Consider the following 22,251-nt stretch of genomic DNA (forward strand, 5'->3'; position numbering starts at 1 on the left):
CCACCTATTCTTAATATCTTCTGCTTCTGTTTGGTCCTTGTCATTTCTGTCCTTTATTGTGCCCATCTTTTGTGCCCATGAAATGTTCCCTTGGTATCTCCAGTTTTCTTGAAGAGGTCTCTAGTCTTTCCCATTCTATTTCTTTCCTCTATTTCTTTTCATTGTTCACACAAGAAGACTTCCTTGTCTCTCCTGCTATTTTTTGGAACTCTGCATTCAGATCGGTATATCTTCCCATTTTTCCTTGTCTTTCACTTCTCTCCTTTTCTCTTCTATTTGTAAGGCCTCCTCAGGCAACCGTTTTGCTTTCTTGCATTTCTTTTTCTTGGGGATGATTTTGGTCACTGCCTCCTGTACATTGTTACGAACCTCAGTCCATAGTTCTTCAGGCACTCTGTCTTTCAGATCTAATTCTTTTAATCTATTGTAAATGATGCTGCAGTGAACATAGATGCGAATATATCTTTTAAAGTTAAATGTTTTTCATAAAGACTGAGAAGCTGAATTCCTGGATTATATGATAGCTCTATTTTAATTTTTCTTGAGGAACCCACATACTGGTTTCCATAGTGCCTGCACCAATTTACATTCCAGCCAGTGGTACACACAGGTTGCCTTTTGTCCATATCCTAGCAAACACTTGTTATGTTTTGTCTTTTTTGTAGAAACTATTCTAACAAATATGAAGCGATATCTAATTGTTGTTTTGATTTGCTTTTTCCTGATGATTAGTTGTTGCTGAATACCTTTTTATATACCTGTGGCCTGTATGTCTTCTTGGGAAAAATGTCTATTCCAATCCTCTCTGTTTTTAAATTGGATTATTTTAATTGATATTCGGTTGTATGAACTCTTTATATGTTTTTGGATATTAATCTGTTAATCAGATATGTGCTTTGTAAATATTTTCTCCCATTTGCTTTGCTATGCAGAGGAAGTAGTTTGGTATAGTTACCCTTGTTTGTTTTTGCTTTTGTTCCTTTTGCTTTTGATGTCAAATTAAAAAAAAATAACCTAGGGTGATATTAAGGAACTTACTGGTTATATTTTCTTGTAGGAGTTCTTTGGTTTGATGTTTTATGTTCAAGAATTCAATGCATATTGAGTTGATTTCAGTATGTGGTGTAAGATATTGGTTTCACTGTTTTGCATGATTGTTCAACCCTGTTTATTGGGGAGACTGTCCTTTCCACATTGAATATCCTGGTTCTTGTCTCCTTTGTCATAAAATAATAGACCATGTATAATCATGGGTTTATTTCTGGGCTTTTTGTGGCATCCCATTGATCTGGTGTTTGTTTTTGTGCCAATACTCTACTTTTTTAATTATTATAGTTTTGTAGTATTGTTTGAAATTAGAAAGTGTAATGTCTCCAGCTTAGTTCTTTTTTCTCAGTATTACTTTGGCTATTTGGGATCTTTTGTGGTTCCTTACACATTTTAGGATTGTTTATTCTATTTCTATAAAAAGTGCTATTGGAATTTTGATAGGGATTGCATCCAGTCCTTAGATTGCTTTCAGTTGTATGGAAATTTTAGCAATATTAATTGTTTCAGTTTATGAACATGAGGTATCTTTTCATTTCATGTCTTATAATTTTCAGTGGATAGCTCTTTAAGGTACTTGATTAAATTTATTCTTAACTATTTTATTTTTGTTAATGATTATCTAACTCATTTGAAAAGACCCTGATGCTGGAAAAGATTGAGGGCAGGAGGAGAAGGGGATGACAGGGGATGAGATGGTTGGAATGGACATGGGTTTGGGTGGACTCCGGGAGTTGGTGATGGACAGGGAGGCCTGTCATGCTGTGGTTCATGGAGTCTCAAAAAGTTGGACATGACTGAGCGACTGAACTGAACTGATGTAACAAAGGTTGTTAATCTTAATTTTTTATGTATTTGTTATCAGTATGTAGAAATGCAGCAGATTTTTGTATATTTGTGTCCTGCAACTTCAACTTTAATTAATTAGATCTTTCCAGTTTTTGATGGAGTCTTTAATATTTTCTCTATATGAAATGTCATCTTCGCATAGAGAAGGTTTTACTTCTTCTTTGTGGTCCTGACGCCTTTTATTTCTTTCTCTTATTTGCCTGATTCCTCTAACTAGGACTCCCAGTGCTTGTTGGTCAGGAGTGCTGAAGCTGTACAGTCTTGTCTTAGTCCCGATCTTAAGGAGACGCTCTTCGCTTTCACCATTGAGTAAGATGTGGGCTTGTGATGTGTGGCTTTGTTTCACTGAGATGTGTTCCTCCTATACCCAGTTTGTTGAGAGTTTTTTTTTTTTTTTAATCGTGAATGGAGATTGAATTTGTCAGATGCTGTATTTTCATCTGTTGAAATGATAATATGATTTTAATCTTTCATTCTATATGTTAATGTGGTGATGACATTTATTGATTCGTGTGTAGGGAACTATTCTTGTATTACAGGGACAGACCCACTTGATCATAGTGTATGATTCTTTTAATGTGCTGTTATATTTGACTTGTGGTATTTTGTTGTCAATTCTTGCATCTGTATTCATCAGAGACTTTGGCCTGTAGTTTCTTTTCTTGTCGTTCCTTATCTGACTTTTATATCAGGAAAATGCTGGTAAAAAATGTTTTTTTTTTAAAAAAACATTAAAAAGAAGTTTGTAAAATGAATTTGAGAGTGCTCTCTCCTCTTCAGCTTTTGTTAAGAGTTTGAGAAGAATTGATGTTAATTCATCTTTAAATGTTTAAACTCTGCCAGTGAAACAATTGGTCATGGGCTTTTCTTTTTTTGGGAGGGTTTTGATTACTGATTCACTCTCCTTTCTCATTTGTTAAGAGTTTGAGAAGAATTGATGTTAATTCATCTTTAAATGTTTAAACTCTGCCAGTGAAACAATTGGTCATGGGCTTTTCTTTTTTTGGGAGGGTTTTGATTACTGATTCACTCTCCTTTCTCATTACTACGATCAGATGTTCTAGTTCTTCATGATTCAGTCTTGGTAGGTTGTTTGTTTCTAGAAGTTTATTCTCTTTTCTAGATTGTGCATTTTGTTGTTCAGTTGTTCAGTCGTATCCAACTCTTTTCGACCCATGGACTGCAACATGCCAGGCTTTCCTGTCCTTCAGTATCTTCTGGCATTTGCTCAAACTCATGTCCATTGAATCAGTGATGCCATCCAAACATATCATCCTCTTGTCGCCCCCTTCTCCTCCTGCCTTCAATCTTTCAATCAGGGTCTTTTCTAATGAGTTAGCTTTTCACATCAGGTGGCCAAAGTATTGGAACTTCAGCTTCAGCATTAGTTCTTCCAATGAATATTCAGAGTTGATTTCCTTTAGGATTGACTGGTTTGATCTCCTTTCCATCCAAGGGACTCTAAAGAGTCTTCTTCAGCACCACAGTTTGAAAGCATCAAAGTTGTTCATAGTCATCTATTATGTTCCTTTCTGTGATATCAGTTGTAGAGATTCCTTTTAAATTTAAATTTTCGTTTATTTGGATCCTCTTTTTTCCTTGGTTAATCTTATTGATGCTTTGTCAATTATGTGTATTTTTTCAAAGAATGAAGTCTTAGTTTTGTTAGTTTTTTTCTGTTGTTTTCCTATTCTTTGTTCCTAGTCTGTATTTCGTTTACCAAGTAAATTAGCTCTTGAATGAAGAGAAATCCTTGAGGAAGAGCCTTGCCGCATAAAGTGATCTGCCCATATAGGACTGTATAATTCGCCCTCCAAGGAAGATCTGGCTATTTACAAGGGTGGTTGTGCACCAGGCCAAGAGAAATACTTTTGGGACAGTTACTGGGTACTGACTCTGAATTGATGCAAATTTCTAGAGATGTAGAACAGCACTGTAATTCACCACTCAGAGTAATCAATGGAAGTAGGTAATCATTGGAATCCCCAAACCCACCCTGCGGTTATTTCTTTAGGTTTGGAATGCATAGTTGGAATACAGTACCCAGAAGCAGGCAGGATCCTCACGGCAGTACTCCATCTTCAGATAAAGTTGTTAAAACACAAGAGTGAGGCCGCATTGTTTCTAAAGCTACAGGGAAAGTTATTGGGCAATATTCCATATTTGCTCCATATTCCAAGTTGTTCCCATAGCAAATTACCACAAATTCAGTGGCCTAAAGCAGTATCCATTTATTTCCTCATAGTTCTTTGGGTCAGATGTCGGGCATGGTTGGTTGTGTACTCTGCTTAGGATCTCATAATGAAATCAAGGTGTCCACTAACCTAACCATCTAGCTTTGACTAGATGGACCTTTGTTGGCAAAGTAATGTCTCTGCTTTTTAATATGCTGTCTAGGTTGGTCATAAATTTTCTTCCAAGGAGCAAGCATCTTTTAATTTCATGGCTGCAATCACTATCTGCAGTGATTTTGGAGCCCCCAAAAATAAAGTCTGTCACTGTTTCCCCATCTGTTTGCCATGAAGTGATGGGACCAGATGCCATAATCTTAGTTTTCTGAATGTTGAGCTTTAAGCCAAATTTTTCATTCTTCTCTTTCATTTTCATCAGGAGGCCCTTTAGTTCTTCATTTTCTGCCATAAGGGTGGTGTCATCTGCGTATCTGAGGTTATTGATATTTCTCCCAGCTATCTTGATTCCAGCTTGTGCTTTTTCCAGTCCAGCATTTCTCATGATGTACTCTGCATATAAGTTAAGTAGTCAGGGTGACAATATACAGCCTTGACATACTCCTTTCCCGATTTGGAACCAGTCTGTTGTTCCATGTCTGGTTTGAACTGTTGCTTCCTGACCTGCATACAGATTTCTCAAGAGGCATATCAGGTGGTCTGGTATTCCCATCTCTTTCAGAATTTTCCAGTTTGTTGTGACCCACACAGTCAAAGTCTTTGGCATAGTCAATAAAGCAGATGTTTTTCTGGAATTCTCTTGCTTTTTTGATGATCCAGTGGAAGTTGGCAATTTGATCTCTGGTTCCTCTGCCTTTTCTAAATCCAGCTTGAACATCTGGAAGTTCACGGTTCATGTACTGTTGAAGCCTTGTTTAGAGAATTTTGAGCATTACTTTACTAGCGTGTGAGACTAGTGCAGTTGTGCGTTAGTTTGAGCATTCTTTGTCATTGCCTTTCTTTGGGATTGGAATGAAAACTGATCTTTTCTAGTCCTGTTGCCACTGCTGAGGTTTCCAAATTTGCTGGCATACTAAGTGCAGCACTTTCACAGCATAATCTTTTAGGATTTGAAATAGCTCAAATGGAATTCCATCACCTCCACTAGCTTTGTTCATAGTGATGCTTCCTAAGGCCCACTTGACTTTGCATTCCAGGATATCTGGCTCTAGGTGAGTGATCATAGCAACATTTGTTATGTGGAGCACAGGATGCTAGTGAGCTGAAGCAACAAGATGGTTCAGCAACAGACTGCAAGAGAAATTAAAATAGAGAAGTTTATTATTTGTAGGTACTCGAGGAAGTACACGGTGCTTTGAGCCCACCCAGGGAGGCCAAGGGAGAATGTAGACAGAGAGCGAGGCAGGACCTAGGCACATGCCTTTATTAGGGTCTATGGCTAGAGTGCTTTGTGATTCCTGGGCTAGGGCCAGATTGGTTAAATCATACTATAAGAGGAAAGTTCTTGTAAGCCCTATGAGAGTCTTATCTAAGGGGCACATAAAGAATACAAATGCTGGGAAACATGGGAGACTGTTGCCCATAAGGACTGTTGGGAAAGTCATATCAAGAACTTTTATTTGCTTACGATTAAGGGCTGTTGTCTAGATCTTGTCTAGATCACTAGCACCTGAGAGTGCTAGTGTCAATTTGAGGTCTCTGTGGTTCATTGGACAAACAAAATGGAATCCAGGCAACATCATTGATGCTAAGCTAATACAAAGCAATACCATCAGCTAAGGTGTTAACATTCACTAAGGAGAGTTAGCTTCCAACAACAAAAAAGACAACTCTACACATGGACATCATCAGATGATCGATACCTAAATCAGATTGATTATATTCTTTGCAGCCAGAGATGGATAAGCTGTATACAGTCAGCAAAAACAAGGCCTAGAACTGACTGTGGGTCAAATCATCAGCTCCTTACTGCAAAATTCAGTCTAAAATTGGAGAAAGTAGGGAAAACCCCTAGGCCATTGAGCCTAAATCAAATCCCTCCACATAGTGGAGGTGACAAATAGATTCAAGGGATTAGATCTGGTAGACAGAGTGCCTGAAAAACTATGAACAGAGGTTCATAACATTGTATAGGAGGTGGTGACCAAAATCATCCCCAAGAAAAAAAAGTGCAAGAAGGCAAAGTGGTTGTCTGAGGAGGCCTTACAAGAGCCAAGAAAAGAAGAGATGTGAAAGGCAAAGGAAAAAGGGAAGGATATACCCAGCTGAATGCAGAGTTCCAAAGAAAAGCAAGGAGAGATAAGAAAGACTTCTTGTGTGAGCAATGAAAAGAAATAGAGGAAAACTATAGAGTGGGAAAGACCAGAGATCTTTTCAAGAAAAGTGAAGATACCAAGGGGACATCTCATGCAAAGATGGGCGCAATTAAGGACTGAAATGACAAGAAGCAGAGATATTAAGAGTGTTAAAATATTAAGAAGAGGTGGCAAGAATACACAGAAGAACTGTGTATTTCTTAATGACCCAGATGACCACAATGGTGTGGTCACTCACCTAGAGCCAGACATCCTGGAGTGTGAAGTCAAGTGGGCCGTAGGAAGCATTAACACGAACAAAGCTAGTGGAGGTGATGGAATTCTAGCTGAGCTATTTCAAATCCTAAAATTTGATGCTTTTAAAGTGCTACACTCAATATGCCAACAAAGTTGGAAAACTCACCAGTGGCCCCAGGACCGGAAAAGTTTGGTTTGCATTCCAATCCCAAAGAAAGACAATACCAAATAATGTTCAGACTGCCATACAATTGCACTCATTTTACTTGCTAGCAAGATTATGCTCAAAATCCTTCAAGCTAGGCTTCAGTAGTACATGAACTGAGAACTTCCAGATGTTCAAGCTGGATTTAGAAAAGGTAGAGGGACCAAATTGCCAACATCTTTTGGATCACAGAAAAAGCAAGAAAATTCCAGAAAAACATCTACTTCTGCTTCATTGACTACACTAAAACCTTCGACAGTGTGGATTGAAGCAAACTGGAAAATTCTTGAAGAGAGGGAAAACCAGACCACCTTATTGGCCTCCTGAGAAACCTGTATGCAGGTCAGGAAGCAACAGTTATAACCGGACATGGAACAGTGGACTGGTTCAAAATTGGGAAAGGAGTACATCAAGGCTGTATGTTTTTACCCTGCTTATTTAACACATGCAGAATACATCACGTGAAATGCTGGGCTGGATGGCTCACAAGCTGGAATCAATATTACTGGGAGAAATATGGGTAACCTCAGATATGCAGATGATGCCACCATAATGGTGGAAAACGAAGATGAACTAAAGGGCCTTTTGATGAAGGTGGAAGAGGAGAGTGAAAAAGCTGGCTTAAAACTCAACATTCAAAAAACTAATATCATAGCATCTGGTCCCATCATTTCACAGGAAATAGATGGGAAAAAGTGGAAATAGTGACAGATTTTATTTTCTTGGTCTCCAGAATCACTGCAGATGGTGACAGCAGCAATGGAATTAAAAGACCCTTACTCTTTGAAAGAAAAGCTATGACCAACCTAGACAGCATATTAAAAAGCAGAGACATCACTGCCGACAAAAGTCTTTCTAGTCAAAGCTATGCTTTTTTTCAGTAGTCGTGTATGGATGTGAGATTGTGGTACTGGAGAAGACTTTTGAGAGTCCCATGGACAACAAGGAGATCAAGCCAGTCAATCCTAAAGGAAATCAGCCCTGAATATTCATTAGAAGGACTGATGCTGAAGCTGAAGCTCCAGTCTCTGGCCACCTGATGTGTAGAGCTGACTCATTCGAGAAGACCTTGATGCTGGGAAAGATTGAGGACAGTAGGAGAAGGGGGTGACAGAGGAGAGGTTTGGATGGTATGGCTGACTCAATGGACATGAGTTTGAGCAAACTCTGGGAGATAGTGAAGGGTAGGGAACCCTGGCATGCTGCAGCTCGCGGGGTTGCAAAGAATTGGCTCTTGACATGGTGGTAGACAAAAGCTCCATGGCTTGTGTGTGTCCTCATGTAGAACCTGTTGTGTCTTTTGTTTTTCCTCAGAGTTGCTGTCAGCTGACAGTTGATTCTGCTGATAAGCATTGTGGTGTGTATGGTAGACATTGGGAGAGCATGCCGGAAGTCTGCACCTTGTATCTCTGGGAAAGCAAGGAAAGGCTCCTAGAAGGTTTCTTTAAATATGAGCGCAGAGACTGGATGTAGATGGGAAGGCTGACTGGGCTGCTAGACAAGGGCTGTCTCTATTGGATGAGAAGGACTTCATCCAAAAAGGTGTGTGATCATTCTGCTGCTGCTGCTGCTAAGTCGCTTCAGTCGTGTCCGACTCTGTGTGACCCCATAGACGGCAGCCCACCAGGCTCCCCCATCCCTGGGATTCTCCAGGCAAGAACACTGAAGTGGGCTGCCATTTCCTTCTCCAATGCATGAAAGTTAAAAGTGAAAGTGAAGTCGCTCAGTCATGTCCAACTCTTAGCAACCCCATGGACTGCAGCCTACCAGGCTCCTCCGTCCATGGGATTTTCCAGGCAAGAGTACTGGAGTGGGTTGCCATTGCCTTCTCCAGATTATTCTGCTAGAGAGATGTAAAGCAATGTTGTAGAACAGAGGAAACTGCTTGAAAATAGTAAGTCAGAAGAATCCTAAAGTGGACAATCCATGTGGAATGAAGTCTACTGCATAATCTTGAGCAATTGTATATACCCAATTTAAAAATGTGACAGCCAAGAAACACTTTTTCCAATTCCACTCAGCTAAACAAACACCTTTTCATTCTTCTCACTTCCATGCTACTTGACTACTACTACCTATATTGAGTACAACTCCATAGGTCAAGAAGAAGTGGAAGATGAAAGGAGGAAAAAAAAAAAACACAAACAAACTTGTGTAGAATTCTTCCTGCAGTTCATGGTGAGTGGGTGGTAACTTTACCTGAATTTGGTGAGAGGATTTTGAGCTGAACTAAACTATAACAATATCAATATTTACATGTAATTGAATGTACAAAAGAAGACCTTTTAGGTTCAAAGGAAGTGAAAGAAAATAGATGTGGCTAGAGAAATGATTAGGAAAGATAGAGGCACCATTAAATAGTAAACTTTAACTTCCTCACTTGGAAAATGAAGTCAGTATCCTTACTTGGCTAAGCAGTTTGCTGAATTCTTTGATTATATCTCAACAGCTATTAAGTCCATCTTTCATTTAAAAAAAATTGAAATATAGCTAATTTGCTTCCCTGGTAGCTTGGTGGTAAAGAATCTACCTGGTAATGCAAGGGGTGAGGATTTGATCCTTGGGTCAGGAAGATCCTCTGGAGAAGGAAATGGCAACCCACTCTAGTATGCTTGCGTGGGAAACTCATGGACAGAGGAATCTGGTGGGCTATGGTCCAAGGGCTCACAGACAGTTGGATACAACTTAGCAACTAAAACAACAACAAAATAGCTAATTTATAAGTGTAAGCAAAGTGATTCAGCTACATATATATAGATATGCACAGACACGTGCATATATATATTTTTTTTTTCAGACCTTTTCCATTATAGGTTATCTTGCATGTTTTCTAAGATCTCCATTTTATGGTTTTGATAATTAATGTGCTTGTTTTAAAACATCTATTTTAGTTATATGAATGTGAGACCTTTATTTTTCTAAAGATCTTGATTATTTTGTGGTTCTTTCTGATCATTCTATTATGTTTTTAGTGTTCAGGTTATTCTTTTCATTGACATACTGTGTGAATTTGTTGACACTCCTTACATGTTTTGATTGCCGTCTGTGAGTTCATGTTTTACAGAGTACTCTTAGAGTCTTGATCTTGGATAGCTCTCGCTCGGATAGCTGCTTGCTTGTTACATTCTTCTTGATGTATATTATAACTCCTCACCAAAGAGAATTTCCTTACTTTTTTGTAATGTGGCTTTTGTTCACACATCTATATTTTATACAGGCATACCTTGGAGATATTGAGGGTTTATTTCCAGACCACAGCAATAAAGTGAATATAGGAATGAAGCAAGTCACACAGTCTTTTAATTTCTTAGTGCACGTAAAAGTTCTTTTTATACTATACTGTTACTATACTGTAGTATGTAAGTGTACCATAGCATTATTTATAAAAAATGTTCGTGGCTTAGTTAAAAATTATTTTATTGCTAGATAGCTAACCATAGCTATTTATGAATAACTTGCCTTCGGCGAGTAGTGGTAGTAACATTAAAGATCCTTGATCACAAATCACTACAACAAATATAATAGAAATGAAAAATCTTGAAATATTGCAAGAATTGCCAAAATGTGATACAGAGAGAGGAAGTAAGCAAATGCTGTTGGACAAATGACGCCAGTAGTCTTGCTTGATGTATGGTTGCCACAAACCTTCAGTTTGTAAAAAATTCAGTGTCTTCAAAGTACAGTAAGACAAGTTATAGGTCTGTATTGTTAAAATATAATTTCTCCAGGTTTTATATGGTGAGAAGGTAATCTCTGTTATCTTGAAATGAACAGTCTAAAACAGTTTTGACATACAATACGTGGAACAAATTTAATCCTGTTTCTCTTAGCTTATCATTAGCAATTTTCTCTCATAATCTCCTTTAGGAATAGGACATGTCAAAACAGGTTTTAAAGGGGTCAAATACCTTACACAAGATAGAGAAATTGACATGGTGGCTTGCAGTTATATAAGAAAACGTACATTCACATGAACCAGTAATCTTCCAAAATGGAAAGTGTTAAGTTTTATTAAGGCAGTAGATTTTTTCTCTTTTAGAATTCCAGAACTTCTATATTATATTGTTTTTTAAAGAGAATATGTGTTTTGAATATATATTCTGAATAACTTTTTAAAAATGATACCACTTATACAGAGCCCCATTTAAAGTACCCAGTTACCTATAGGACAGAGTTAAAACTTCTCCACTAAATATCCCCAAAGTTCTTCACCCATCTGTTCCCAAATTGCTTCTCTTATCTCCCAGTTTTCTTATACCTCATCTAATTGGTCTTGTCGCCCCTATCCTTGATGCAGATGCTACTAATTTTCTTTCTTTCTTTTTTTTTTTTAACTGTATTTTAAGGATTGAAACTTATTTTTGCAGGGTCATTTTTATAGGTACAGGACTCTGGTTCTTCTGGTCCATTGTCTTACTGAGTTTCCTTGGGATCCTGGCTGCCTACACATCATTGCTGTTGGTGAGTAGTGTTTTCCGTTTCTCCCACTCCTTTCGTGAGTAGCCTCACTAGGTACTCTGTCTGTGGCATGGTTCTCAGTTGGTGCTGGGAGCCCTCAGAACCTCAGATCACACTTAGCAGAGTTGGCATTTACATTAGCTACCTGAATATTAGGCAGGAGGGATAGATGGAGGAAAAAATGCTTGTGCTGTTAGAGGATGTGTCTTACCACTTTGACCCTTAGAAAGAGTGGTAGAACATTCTTTTTCTCTTCTCTTGTTTCATAGCCTATTTCCTGGTATACTTAGTATTATCATTTTAGATGCTCACACCTTCATATGGCAGTACCTTTACATATTGAACTACTCATTCCATACAAAGCCTATCCCCTAAGAGTAAGTCTTTCTGGGTCTTATAAATTAGCTAGTGTGTCAGACCTGTTTTAATGCACAGTTGCTAGTCCCTTAGTCCAGGTGCACTAACTTGTTGGCTCAGACGGTAAAGTGTCTGCTTGTAATGTGGTAGACTCGGGTTCAATCCCTGAGGTCAGGATCCTCTGGAGAAGGAAATGGCAACCCACTCTGGTCCTCTTGCCTGGAGAATTCCATGTACTGAGGAGCCTAGTAGGTTGCAGCCCATGGGGTCGCAAAGAGTCGGACACAACTGAGCGACTTCACTTAGTCTAGGTGCAGAGTACATTTTAGCAAATATCTTTAGGCAATAGAGACCCTGCCTCTGTTTCTGGACGCAGTAGGGTCATGTAGTATGAGAAATCCAGGCCAGGAAACAGAGGAATTTGAAGAAGTGGAAAGCTTGTGAGAGACTGATTCTTAGGTAACTGGAGTTTTTCAGTGCCTTTTTATATATTGGGCATAAATATCTTTCTCTGATTCCATGATTCCTTGTCTCCACTGATTTCTTGTCTGATTCAGAAGAACTCAACCCCCAAATCAGTTAATATTTGCCTTAATTTTTCTTTCAACAAAATGTGTTGATCATTATATGGGTGATAATAAGTACTGAGGATACAGAAATCAACAAGACACGTGCAGATTCTGTTTTCATGGGGGCACTTCAGCGTGACAGGTATGAGATATAAAGTTATAATAGTCTTTAAATCTTAAAAGATGAAGCTGTTAAAGTGCTGCAATCAATATGCCAGCAAATTTTGAAAAAACAATAGTGGCCACAGAACTGGAAAACGTCAGTTTTTATTCCAATCCCAAAGAAAGGCAATGCCAAAGAATGTTCCAAGTACCGCACAGTTGCACTCATCTCACATGATAGCAAAGAAATGCTCAAAATTCTCCAAGCCAGGTTCAACAGTATATGACCTGGGAACTTCCAGATGTTCAAGCTGGATTTAGTAAAGGCAGAGGAATCAGAGATAAATTGCCAACATCCATTGGATCATCAGAAAAGCAAGAGAGTTCCAGAAAAATATCTACTTCTGCTTTATTGACTGCACCAAAGCCCTTGACTATGTGGATCACAACAGACTGTGGAGAATTCTTTTACAGATGGGAATGCCAGACCACCTTACCTGTCTCCTGAGAAATCTGTATGCAGGTCAGGAAGCAACAGTTAGAACTGGACATGGAACAACAGACTGGTTCCAAATAGGGAAATGATTACCTCAAGGCTGTGTATTGTCACCCTGCTTATTTAACTTATATGCAGAATACATCATGAGAAATGCTGGGCTGGATGAAGTACAAGCTGGAATCAAGATTGCTGGGAGAAATATCAATAACCTCAGATATGCAGATAACACCACCCTTATGACAGAAAGTGAAGAAGAACTAAAGAGTCTCTTGATGAAAGCGAAAGAGGAGAGTGAAAAAGTTGGCTTAAAACTCAACATTCAGAAAATTAAGATCATGGCATCTGGTCCCATCACTCCATGGCAGATAGATGGGGAAAGAGTGGAAACAGTGACAGACTTTTTTCTTGGGCTCCAAAATCACTGCAGATGGTGACTGCAGCCATGAAATTGAAAGACGCTTGCTCCTTGGAAGAAAAGCTGTGACCAACCTAGACAGCTTATTAAAAAACAGAGAAATTACTTTGCTGACAAAGGTCTGTCTAGTCAAAACAAAGGTCTGTCTAGTGTATGGATGTGAAAGTTGGACTATAAAGAAAGCTGGATGCTGAAAAATTGATGCTTTTGAACTGTGGTGTTGGAGAAGACTCTTGAGAGTCTCTTGGACTGCAAAGAGATGCAACCAGTCAATCCTAAAGAAAATCAGTCCTGATTTTTGGAAGGACTGATGCTGATGCTGAAACTCCAATACTTTGGCCACTCCAATACTTTGATGCGAAGAACTGTCTCATTTGAAAAGACCCCGATGCTGGGAAAGATTGAAGGCGGGAACAGAAGGGGACTACAGAGGATGAGATGGTTGGATGGCATCACCAATTCAATGGACATGAGTTTGAGCAAACTCTGGAAGTTGGTGGTGGACAGGGAGGCCTGGTGTGCTGCAGTCCATGGAGTCGCAAAGAGTTGGACATGACTGAGCGACTTAACTGAACTCGGGATATTGAGGAAAAAGGAATAACATCATTTTATTTTATTTTTTTTAATAACATCATTTTAGATAGGCTTGTAACAGACTTTGGAAGGCCTGAAAAGTGAGTTAGTTCATTAAGCATAAATTAGATTTCTATTTAGGAAAATCATCCTGGAAGTTGTGGTCTGGAGCCTCAGCCTCCTGAGCCTCAGTTTCTTTTCTTCCAAATGAGCAAGATAATATTTAATAAAATGGTATTTTATAAGGTTGAATAAAGAATAAGTGAACTATATTCATGAAATTGTTTTGATAAAAATCTGCCTCATACATTCTCTCATTCATATCTTAAGCATCTGAGGACTCTATTTTTTCATTCCTGTCTCCAGACTGACTTGGTGACTGGCTAGATTTAGGTTCAAATTCTATCTAAGATTTATTGACTAAATACCGATGTTAATGATAGTGGCTAGTAGTTATAACAGTGGCACTGGTTCCTCAAGACAGGTTTTTTAGATGACCCTTGGAAAGGCTGGCCCTTGACCTCTGTTCTTTAAGAAGTGACTGAGTAATACCTACCAAGAAATTGGTAGGAACTCAAGAAAGATATCAATATACTAACTTTGCAAAATCCCAGAGAAGATAATAATAAATTCTTCCAGGGGTTGGTGGTGAAAGGTACAAGTAGGAGTGACATGTGAACTTTCTTTGAAGCTTCAGTGGCATGGGGAGGGGGGGAGCTTTTTAGCAGAGGAACAGTATGGCAAATTCCCAGCATATGAAATCTGCTGATGTAGCAAGAAGTGAATGTAATACCAGACTGTGAAAGGAATTTTGAATTCAGGAAAGTGTTTTTGGCAGCATCTTGGGGATTTCAAAATAATCTTTTTTTTTTTTCTTTTTTCAGGTACTTGGGTTTTTGTTGCTTTGGGAGGGGATTGAATTGTACCTGCATTGGTGTCATAAGGTAGGACATCTGACTCTTCATAGGAGTCCTGAGACCAGGACTGAATGTGCCTCTTTAGCATTGTGTCAAACACAGAGCTTCCCTTTGTTTTGTTGTTCCCCTTATTAAAAAAGTCTACTTACACTGTTTTAATTGAAATCGTTAAATTTGTAAGAAAGGTAACTGATGTGCTGAAGGAACTGAACCTAAACTTTATTTTTTCTCCCTACTATGGACTCTGTGACTCTGTTCTTCTCATTCCCATAAAATCTTAGGCAAGCTCCATTATTTTCCCAGTCCTTTATAGTCACAAGAACAGTCTTGTTTCATTCATTAAAAATTGCGCTTCACTCCAACTTCATGAAGTATTTCCCTTCCCCTATTTCACATGACCCAGGCATGGGAACCTGCAGTGGTGGAAAGAGCATGATTGTCCTTTTACCCTTCTTCCAGAGTATGGCTCAGGGGAAGGAGAAATAGGATAAAAGAACACAGTCCCACAGGGAGGTGTTGGTCCTATCAGGACCAAGTAAATGCAGTTGTTGGCTCTTAACCGCATGGATTTTTCCATGTATATTTTCAGAGACCCTTCTGCTGAGAACCTTGATTGCAACTCCCTTGGTAAAGTGAATGCCTGTTTTCCTATAGGCCCTGATGCTTCTCTGCTGAGGTCCTTTTGACTCTCCCTTAGTTTGAAGCCCTTTAAAGTTATATTAGCAATTAGAAAGGATCCATACCTGTTCTGAGGAAGCAGTCATTACTGATCCAGCATCTGAAGACATGCAGCTCATTTCCAACATTGCCTCCCTTGTCTTATACTGCCATGGGCTTGAGCATCTCCAGCACAGCCTGTTGATATTTATAGACTTTTTTTTAGGCATGGTTTTCCTTGTATCTCCTCAAATCCAGGAGCATGTCAAATTTTCTGAGTGGTCTCCTTAAATTTCCTCTTTTTCAAAAGAAAAGAATGAACTGAAAATGTAAATTTAAGGATTAGAACAGATGGAAATTGAAGTTGTAAGTTCTTAAGGGAAAGAGTGTAGACTGAAAAGTACATAAACAGGCCTATTGAGATCACCATCTACTTTGGGATTGGGACAGCATGATCAGTTAGTTACTATCAGGTTATAACCCTATGGGGTAAACCATTCTGATTATCATTCCAGCCTTGTGCCTTTTACAGAAACCATGCTTACCTTGCCCCTGGCAGTGAGTGCCGCTACTTGGCCTCTGCCACAGTAGAATCTCATCATTGCTTTTGAACTCAGGAAGCCAGTTTGAGTGGCAACATCCCTCACCTTTATCCAGGCATAAAGCATGGCCACTACGGTGCTTTTCAAGGATGCTGACACTTTCTCACTATGTGTTTTTCAGTGTCCTCTGAGACCTCCCATAGAGGCCAGTATGGTGTGGGTTAGCTTATTATAGGTGATAGCATTCCAGAAACCTGTTTTCAATAAACCATTGAATTCTTTCTTCCATATTATACCAAGAAATCGCTGGCATCCCAATTTTATAATGCATCGGCTACCATTTTTTTAAAAATTGAAGTATAGTTGGTTTACAGTATTATATTAGTGTTAGGTGTGTAACATAGTGATCAATATATTTATGTTATATTTCATTTAAAGTTATTATAAGCTGTTGGCTATATTCCCTGTGCTGTACATTACATCCTTGTATCTTACTAAGTTTTATATTTAGTAGTTAGTGTCTCTTAATCCCCTTTCCCCATCTAGCTCCTCCCCTGCTCCTTTCTCTGCTAGTAACCACTAGTTTGTTTTCTGTATCTGTGAGTCTGTTTCTGTTCTATTATATTCATTTTGTATATTCTACATATGCATGAAAACATACAACACTTCTCATTCTTGGTCTGACGTACTCTACTAAGCATAGTACCCTCCAGACCCATCCATTTTTTGCAAATGGCAAAGTTCCATTCTTTTTTATGTCCTAGTTGTAGTCCATTGTGTGTATGTACACACGCACGCACACACACACACACACACACACACACACACACCCATTACATCTTTTTATCCATTCATCTGTTGTTGATGAACAGTTAGGTTGCTTCCACAACTTGGCTATCATAAATAAAGCTGCTATGAGCATTGGGGTGCATATATCTTTTTGAATTGATGTTTTCATTTTCTTTAGCGTAACCACAGGAATGGAATTGCTGGTAGTTCTGTTTTCAGTTTTTTTGAGGACCCTCCATACTGTGTTTCATAGTGGTTGTATTAATTTATATTTGTACCAGTGTGTACTAGGGTTCCATTTATTCTACATCCTTGCCAACATTTATTATTTGCTGAGTTTTTGACAATAGCCATTTTGACAGGTGTGAGGTGATACCTCATTGTGGTTTTGCTTTGCATTTTTCTGATGATTAGTGATGTTGAGCACCTTTTCATGTGCCTTTTTTGCTATCTCTATGTCTTCTTTGGAAACATGTCTGTTCAGGTCTTGTGCCCAATTTTAAATTGAGTTGTTTCTTTCTTTCTTTTTTTTTTTTGAGTTGTTTCTTTTTTTTAATGTTGAGCTGTATGAGCTCTTTATATATTTTGGATACCCTTATCAGGCATATGATTTCCACATATCTACTCTCATTCAAAAGATAGTCTTTTAATTTTGTTGATTGTTTCCTTTGCTATATCAGTTCAGTTCCGTAGCTCAGTCGTGTCCAACTCTTTGTGACCCCATGAACTGTAGCATGCCAGGCCTCCCTGTCCAACACCAACTCCCAGAGCCCACCCAAACTCATGTCCATTGAATTGGTGATGCCATCCAACCATCTCATCCTCTGTCATCCCCTTCTCCTCTTGCCCTCAATCTTTCCCATCATCAGGCTCTTTTCAAATGAGTCAGTTCTTCGCATCAGGTGGCCAAAGTTTTGGAGTTTCAGCTTCAACATCAGACCTTCCAGTGAACACCCAGGACTGATCTCCTTTAGGATGGACTGGTTGGATCTCCTTGCAGTCCAAGAGGCTCTCAAGAGTCTTCTCAAACACCACAGCTCAAAAGCATCAATTCTTCGGCACTCAGCTTTCTTTTATAGTCCAGCTCTCACATCCATACATGACTCCTGAAAAAACCATAGCTTTGACTAGATGGACCTTTGTTGGCAAAGTATGTCTCTGCTTTTTAATATGCTGTCTAGGTTGGTCATAACTTTCCTTCCAAGGAGTAAGTGTCTTTTAATTTCATGGCTGTAATCACCATCTGCAGTGATTTTGGAGCCCAGAAAATTAAAGTCAGCCACTGTTTCCCCATCTATTTGCCATGAAGTGATGGGACCGGATGCCATGATCTTAGTTTTCAGAATGTTGAGCTTTAAGCCAACTTTTTCACTCTCCTCTTTCACTTTCATCAAGAGGCTCTTTAGTTCTTCTTCCCTTTCTGCCATAAGGGTGGTGTCATCTGCATATCTGAGGTTATTGATATTTCTTCTGGCAATCTTGATTCCAGCTTGTACTTCATCCAGCCCAATGTTTCTCATGACGTGTTCTGCATATAAGTTAAATAAGCAGGGTGACAAGACACAGCCTTGACGTACTCCTTTTCCTATTTGGAACCAGTCTGTTGTTCCATGTCCAGTTCTAACTGTTGCTTCCTGACCTGCATACAGATTTCTCAAGAGGCAGGTCAGTTGGTCTGGTATTCCCATCTCTTTCAGAATCTTCCACAGTTTATTGTGATCCACACAGTCAAAGGCTTTGGCATAGTCAATAAAGCAGAAATAGATGTTTCTGGAATTCTCTTGCTTTTTTGATGATCCAGCGGATGTTAGCAATTTGATCTCTGGTTCCTCTGCCTTTTCTAAAACCAGCTTGAACATCTGGAAGTTCACGGTTCACGTATTGCTGAAGCCTGGCTTGGAGAATTTTGAGCATTACTTTACTAGCGTGTGAAATGAGTTCAATTGTGTGGTAGTTTGAGCATTCTTTGGCATTGCCTTTCTTTGGGATTGGAATGAAAACTGACCTTTTCCAGTCCTGTGGCCACTGCTGTTTTTCAAATTTCTGGCATATTGAGTGCAGCAGTTTCACAGCATCATCTTTCAGGATTTGAAATAGCTCAACTGGAATTCCATCACCTCCCTAGCTTTGTTCGTAGTGATGCTTCCTAAGGCTCACTTGACTTCGCACTCCCAAGATGTCTGGCTCTAGGTGAGTGATCACACCATCGTGATTATCTGGGTCATGAAGATCTTTTTTGTATAGTTCTTCTGTGTAGTCTTGCAACCTCTTCTTACTATCTTCTGCTTCTGTCAGGGCCATACCATTTCTGTCCTTCATTGAGCCCATCTTTGCACGAAATGTTCCCTTGGTACCTCTAATTTTCTTGAAGAAAACAACACAAGAGAAGACTGTACACATGGATGTCACCAGATGGTCAACACCGAAATCAGATTAATTATATTCTTTGCCGCCAAAGATGGAGAAGCTCTATACAGTCAGCAAAAACAAGACTTGGAGCTGACTGTGGCTCAGATCATGAACTCCTTATTGCCAAATTCAGACTTAAATTGAAGAAAGTAGGGAAAACCACTAAACCATTCAGGTATGACCTAAATCAAATCCCTTATGATTATACAGTGGAAGTGACATATAGATTTAAGGGACTAGATCTGATAGACAGAGTGCCTGATGAACTATGAACAGAGGTTTGTGACATTGTATAGGAGACAGGGATCAAGACCATCACCAGGAAAAAGAAATGCAAAAAAGCAAAATGGCTGTCTGAGGAGGCCTTACAAATAGCTATGAAAAGAAGAGAAATGAAAAGCAAAGTTAGAAAAGGAAAGATATACCCATTTTAATGCAGAGTTCCAAAAAAACCAAGGAGAGATAAGAAAGCCTTCCTCGGGGATCAGTGCAAAGAAATAGAGGAAAACAATAGAATGGGCAAGAATAGAGATCTCTTCAACAAAATTAGAGATACCAAGGGAGCATTTCATGCAAAGATGGGCTCAATAAAGGACAGAAATGGTATGGACCTTTGCTGTATACAAGCTTTTAATTTTAATTAGGTCTCATTTATTTTTGTTTTTTTTTCCTTGCCTGAGGAGACATACCCAAAAAATATTCTAAGACTTATGTCAAAGAGTGTTATTGCCTGTGTTTTCTTCTAGAAGTTTTATGATTTCCAGTCTTAAATTTAGATCTTTGATCCATTTGGAGTTTATTCTTATATATGGTGTGAGAAAATGTTCTCATTTCTTTCTTTTACATGTACTGCTCTAGTTTTTCCAGCACCACTTATTAAAGAGACTGTCTTTTCCCCAATGTACATTTTGCACACGTAGGCTACTACTGAGCCAACGTTTCAGAAAATGAAATAAGCAGTTAGAATCATTTTACAATATATAATACCTGAATTCTGGTATAGTGAATTCAGAATCTCTGATAAGTGCACGCTTATCAACAAATTTTGTTGTTGTTCAGTCACTAAGTCATGTCCAACTCTTTGCGACCCCATGAACTGCAGCACACCAGGCCTCCCTGTCCTTCACTATCTTCCTGAGTTTGCTCAAACTCATGTCCATTGAGTCAGTGATCCATCCAGCCTTCTCATTCTCTGTCACTCGCTTTTCCTCTTGCCCTCAAACTTTCCCAGTATCAGTGTCTTTTCCAGTGAGTTGGCTCTTTGCATCAGGTGGCCAAAATATCGGAGCTTCAGCTTCAGCACCAGTCTTACCAGTGAATATTCAGAGTTGATTTCCTTGAGGATGGATAAATAAATAAACTACACACACATACACACACACACACTGAAAGTCGCTCAGTCATGTCTGATTCTTTGCGACCCCATGGACTATACAGTCCATGGAATGAATATTCAGAGTTGATTTCCTTGAGGATGGATAAATAAATAAACTACACACACACACACACACACACACTGAAAGTCGCTCAGTCATGTCTGACTCTTTGCGACCCCATGGACTATACAGTCCATGGAATGAATATTCAGAGTTGATTTCCTTGAGGATGGATAAATAAATAAACTACACACACACACACACACTGAAAGTCGCTCAGTCATGTCTGACTTGCGACCCCATGGACTATACAGTCCATGGAATTCTCCGAGCCAGAATACTGCAGTGGGTAGCCTTTCCCTTCTACAGGGAATCTTCCCAATCCAGGGATTGAACCCAGTCTCCTGCATTGCAGGCAGATTCTTTAGCAGCTGAGTCACAAGAGAAGCCCATACGTGCTTAAGTTTAGCCCAGTCTTGAATTCTTTTCTCCTTGTTTAACAATCTTAGGATTTTTTCCCACATATACTGTAGAGTTTGGTCAGCAAATTTAATAAAGCCATCTCTTGAAGTATTCTTGGGTCTAATTCTTATTATAAATCTGTAGACCATGGAAAGTGATGCAGGTGAGGTATGAGAAAGAGTGGCCATCCCCTTGAAAGGTGACCACCTTAGTCAGGGCTTCATCCATTGAAGGATTAGGTTTATTGGACTTGTGAGGAGAGATTGCTTCTGTTGGCAACAGGAATTCTGTGGGGCTTGGAGTTTCAGTTTTAGTGTGCAAAGAATAAACCCGGAAGGAAAGGGTTAGCACCAAGCCTGTAACCTATTCTCTTTCTACTTAGGCATGTTCAGAGAGGAATGAATGACCTCAATCAAAACTCTTTATAAACATACTGAAGGTATTTAAGCATACTAAAAATAGTTATTAGTCAAAAGATAATGAAGAATTTTTATCTATGAAAATTTCTAGCAGAATATAACCTGGTATGTTTGGGTTGCTTATTGTAAATAAACTTGAAATTTATAAATTTGTATGGTGGGAGACATGGCTGACCCAAGTTGCATAATTAATAGGATATAAGATAAGGATGCTCCATAACTCAAAAGGCTCCTTCTGTGGATCAGAGTTTCCATACACTTTGCTCAAAACACACCTCACATTAACAAATTTCTTTTTATTGAAGTATAGTTGATTTACTTCATGGCATATAGAAGGGGAAAAAGTGGAAAGAGTGAAAGATTTTACTTTCTTGGGCTCCAAAATCACTGCAGATGGTAACTGCAGCCATGAAATTAAAAGATGCTTGCTCCTTGTAAGGAAACATTACGACAAACCTAGAGAGTATATTAAAAAGCAGAGACATCACTTTGCTGACACAGGTCCTTTTAAACAAAGCTATGATTCTTCCAGTAGTCATGTGAGAGTTGGACCATAAAAAAGGCTGAGCACTGAAAAATTGGTGCTTTCAAACTGTAGTGCTGGAGAAGACTTGACAGTCCCTTGGACTGCAAGGAGATCAAACCAGTCAATCCTAAGGCCTGATGCTGAAGGTGAAGCTCTAATACTTTTGACCACCTGATGTGAAGAGCTGACTCACTGGAGAAGACCCTGATTCTGGGAAAGATTGAAGGCAAAAGGAGTAGGGAATGACAGAGGATGAGATGGTTAGATAGCATCACCGACTCAATGAACATGAGTTTGAGCAAACTCTGGGAGATAATGAAGGACAGGGAAGCCTGGCAT

General features: G+C 39.0%; 1 protein-coding gene across 1 annotated transcript in view; it reads left to right on the top strand.

The window, feature by feature from the left end:
* Nucleotides 1–22,251, top strand: part of LOC122431392 (glycerophosphodiester phosphodiesterase domain-containing protein 4-like) — a 139,777-nt gene that overhangs the window by 12,923 nt on the left and 104,603 nt on the right. The window contains exons 5-6 of the mRNA XM_043452690.1: nt 11,210–11,303; nt 14,700–14,759. Of these exons, the coding sequence (XP_043308625.1) occupies nt 11,210–11,303; nt 14,700–14,759 (154 nt within the window). The remainder of the gene's footprint in view (nt 1–11,209; nt 11,304–14,699; nt 14,760–22,251) is intronic.

This window comes from Cervus canadensis, chromosome 29 (assembly GCF_019320065.1).
Source record: "Cervus canadensis isolate Bull #8, Minnesota chromosome 29, ASM1932006v1, whole genome shotgun sequence".
NCBI lineage: Eukaryota > Metazoa > Chordata > Mammalia > Artiodactyla > Cervidae > Cervus > Cervus canadensis.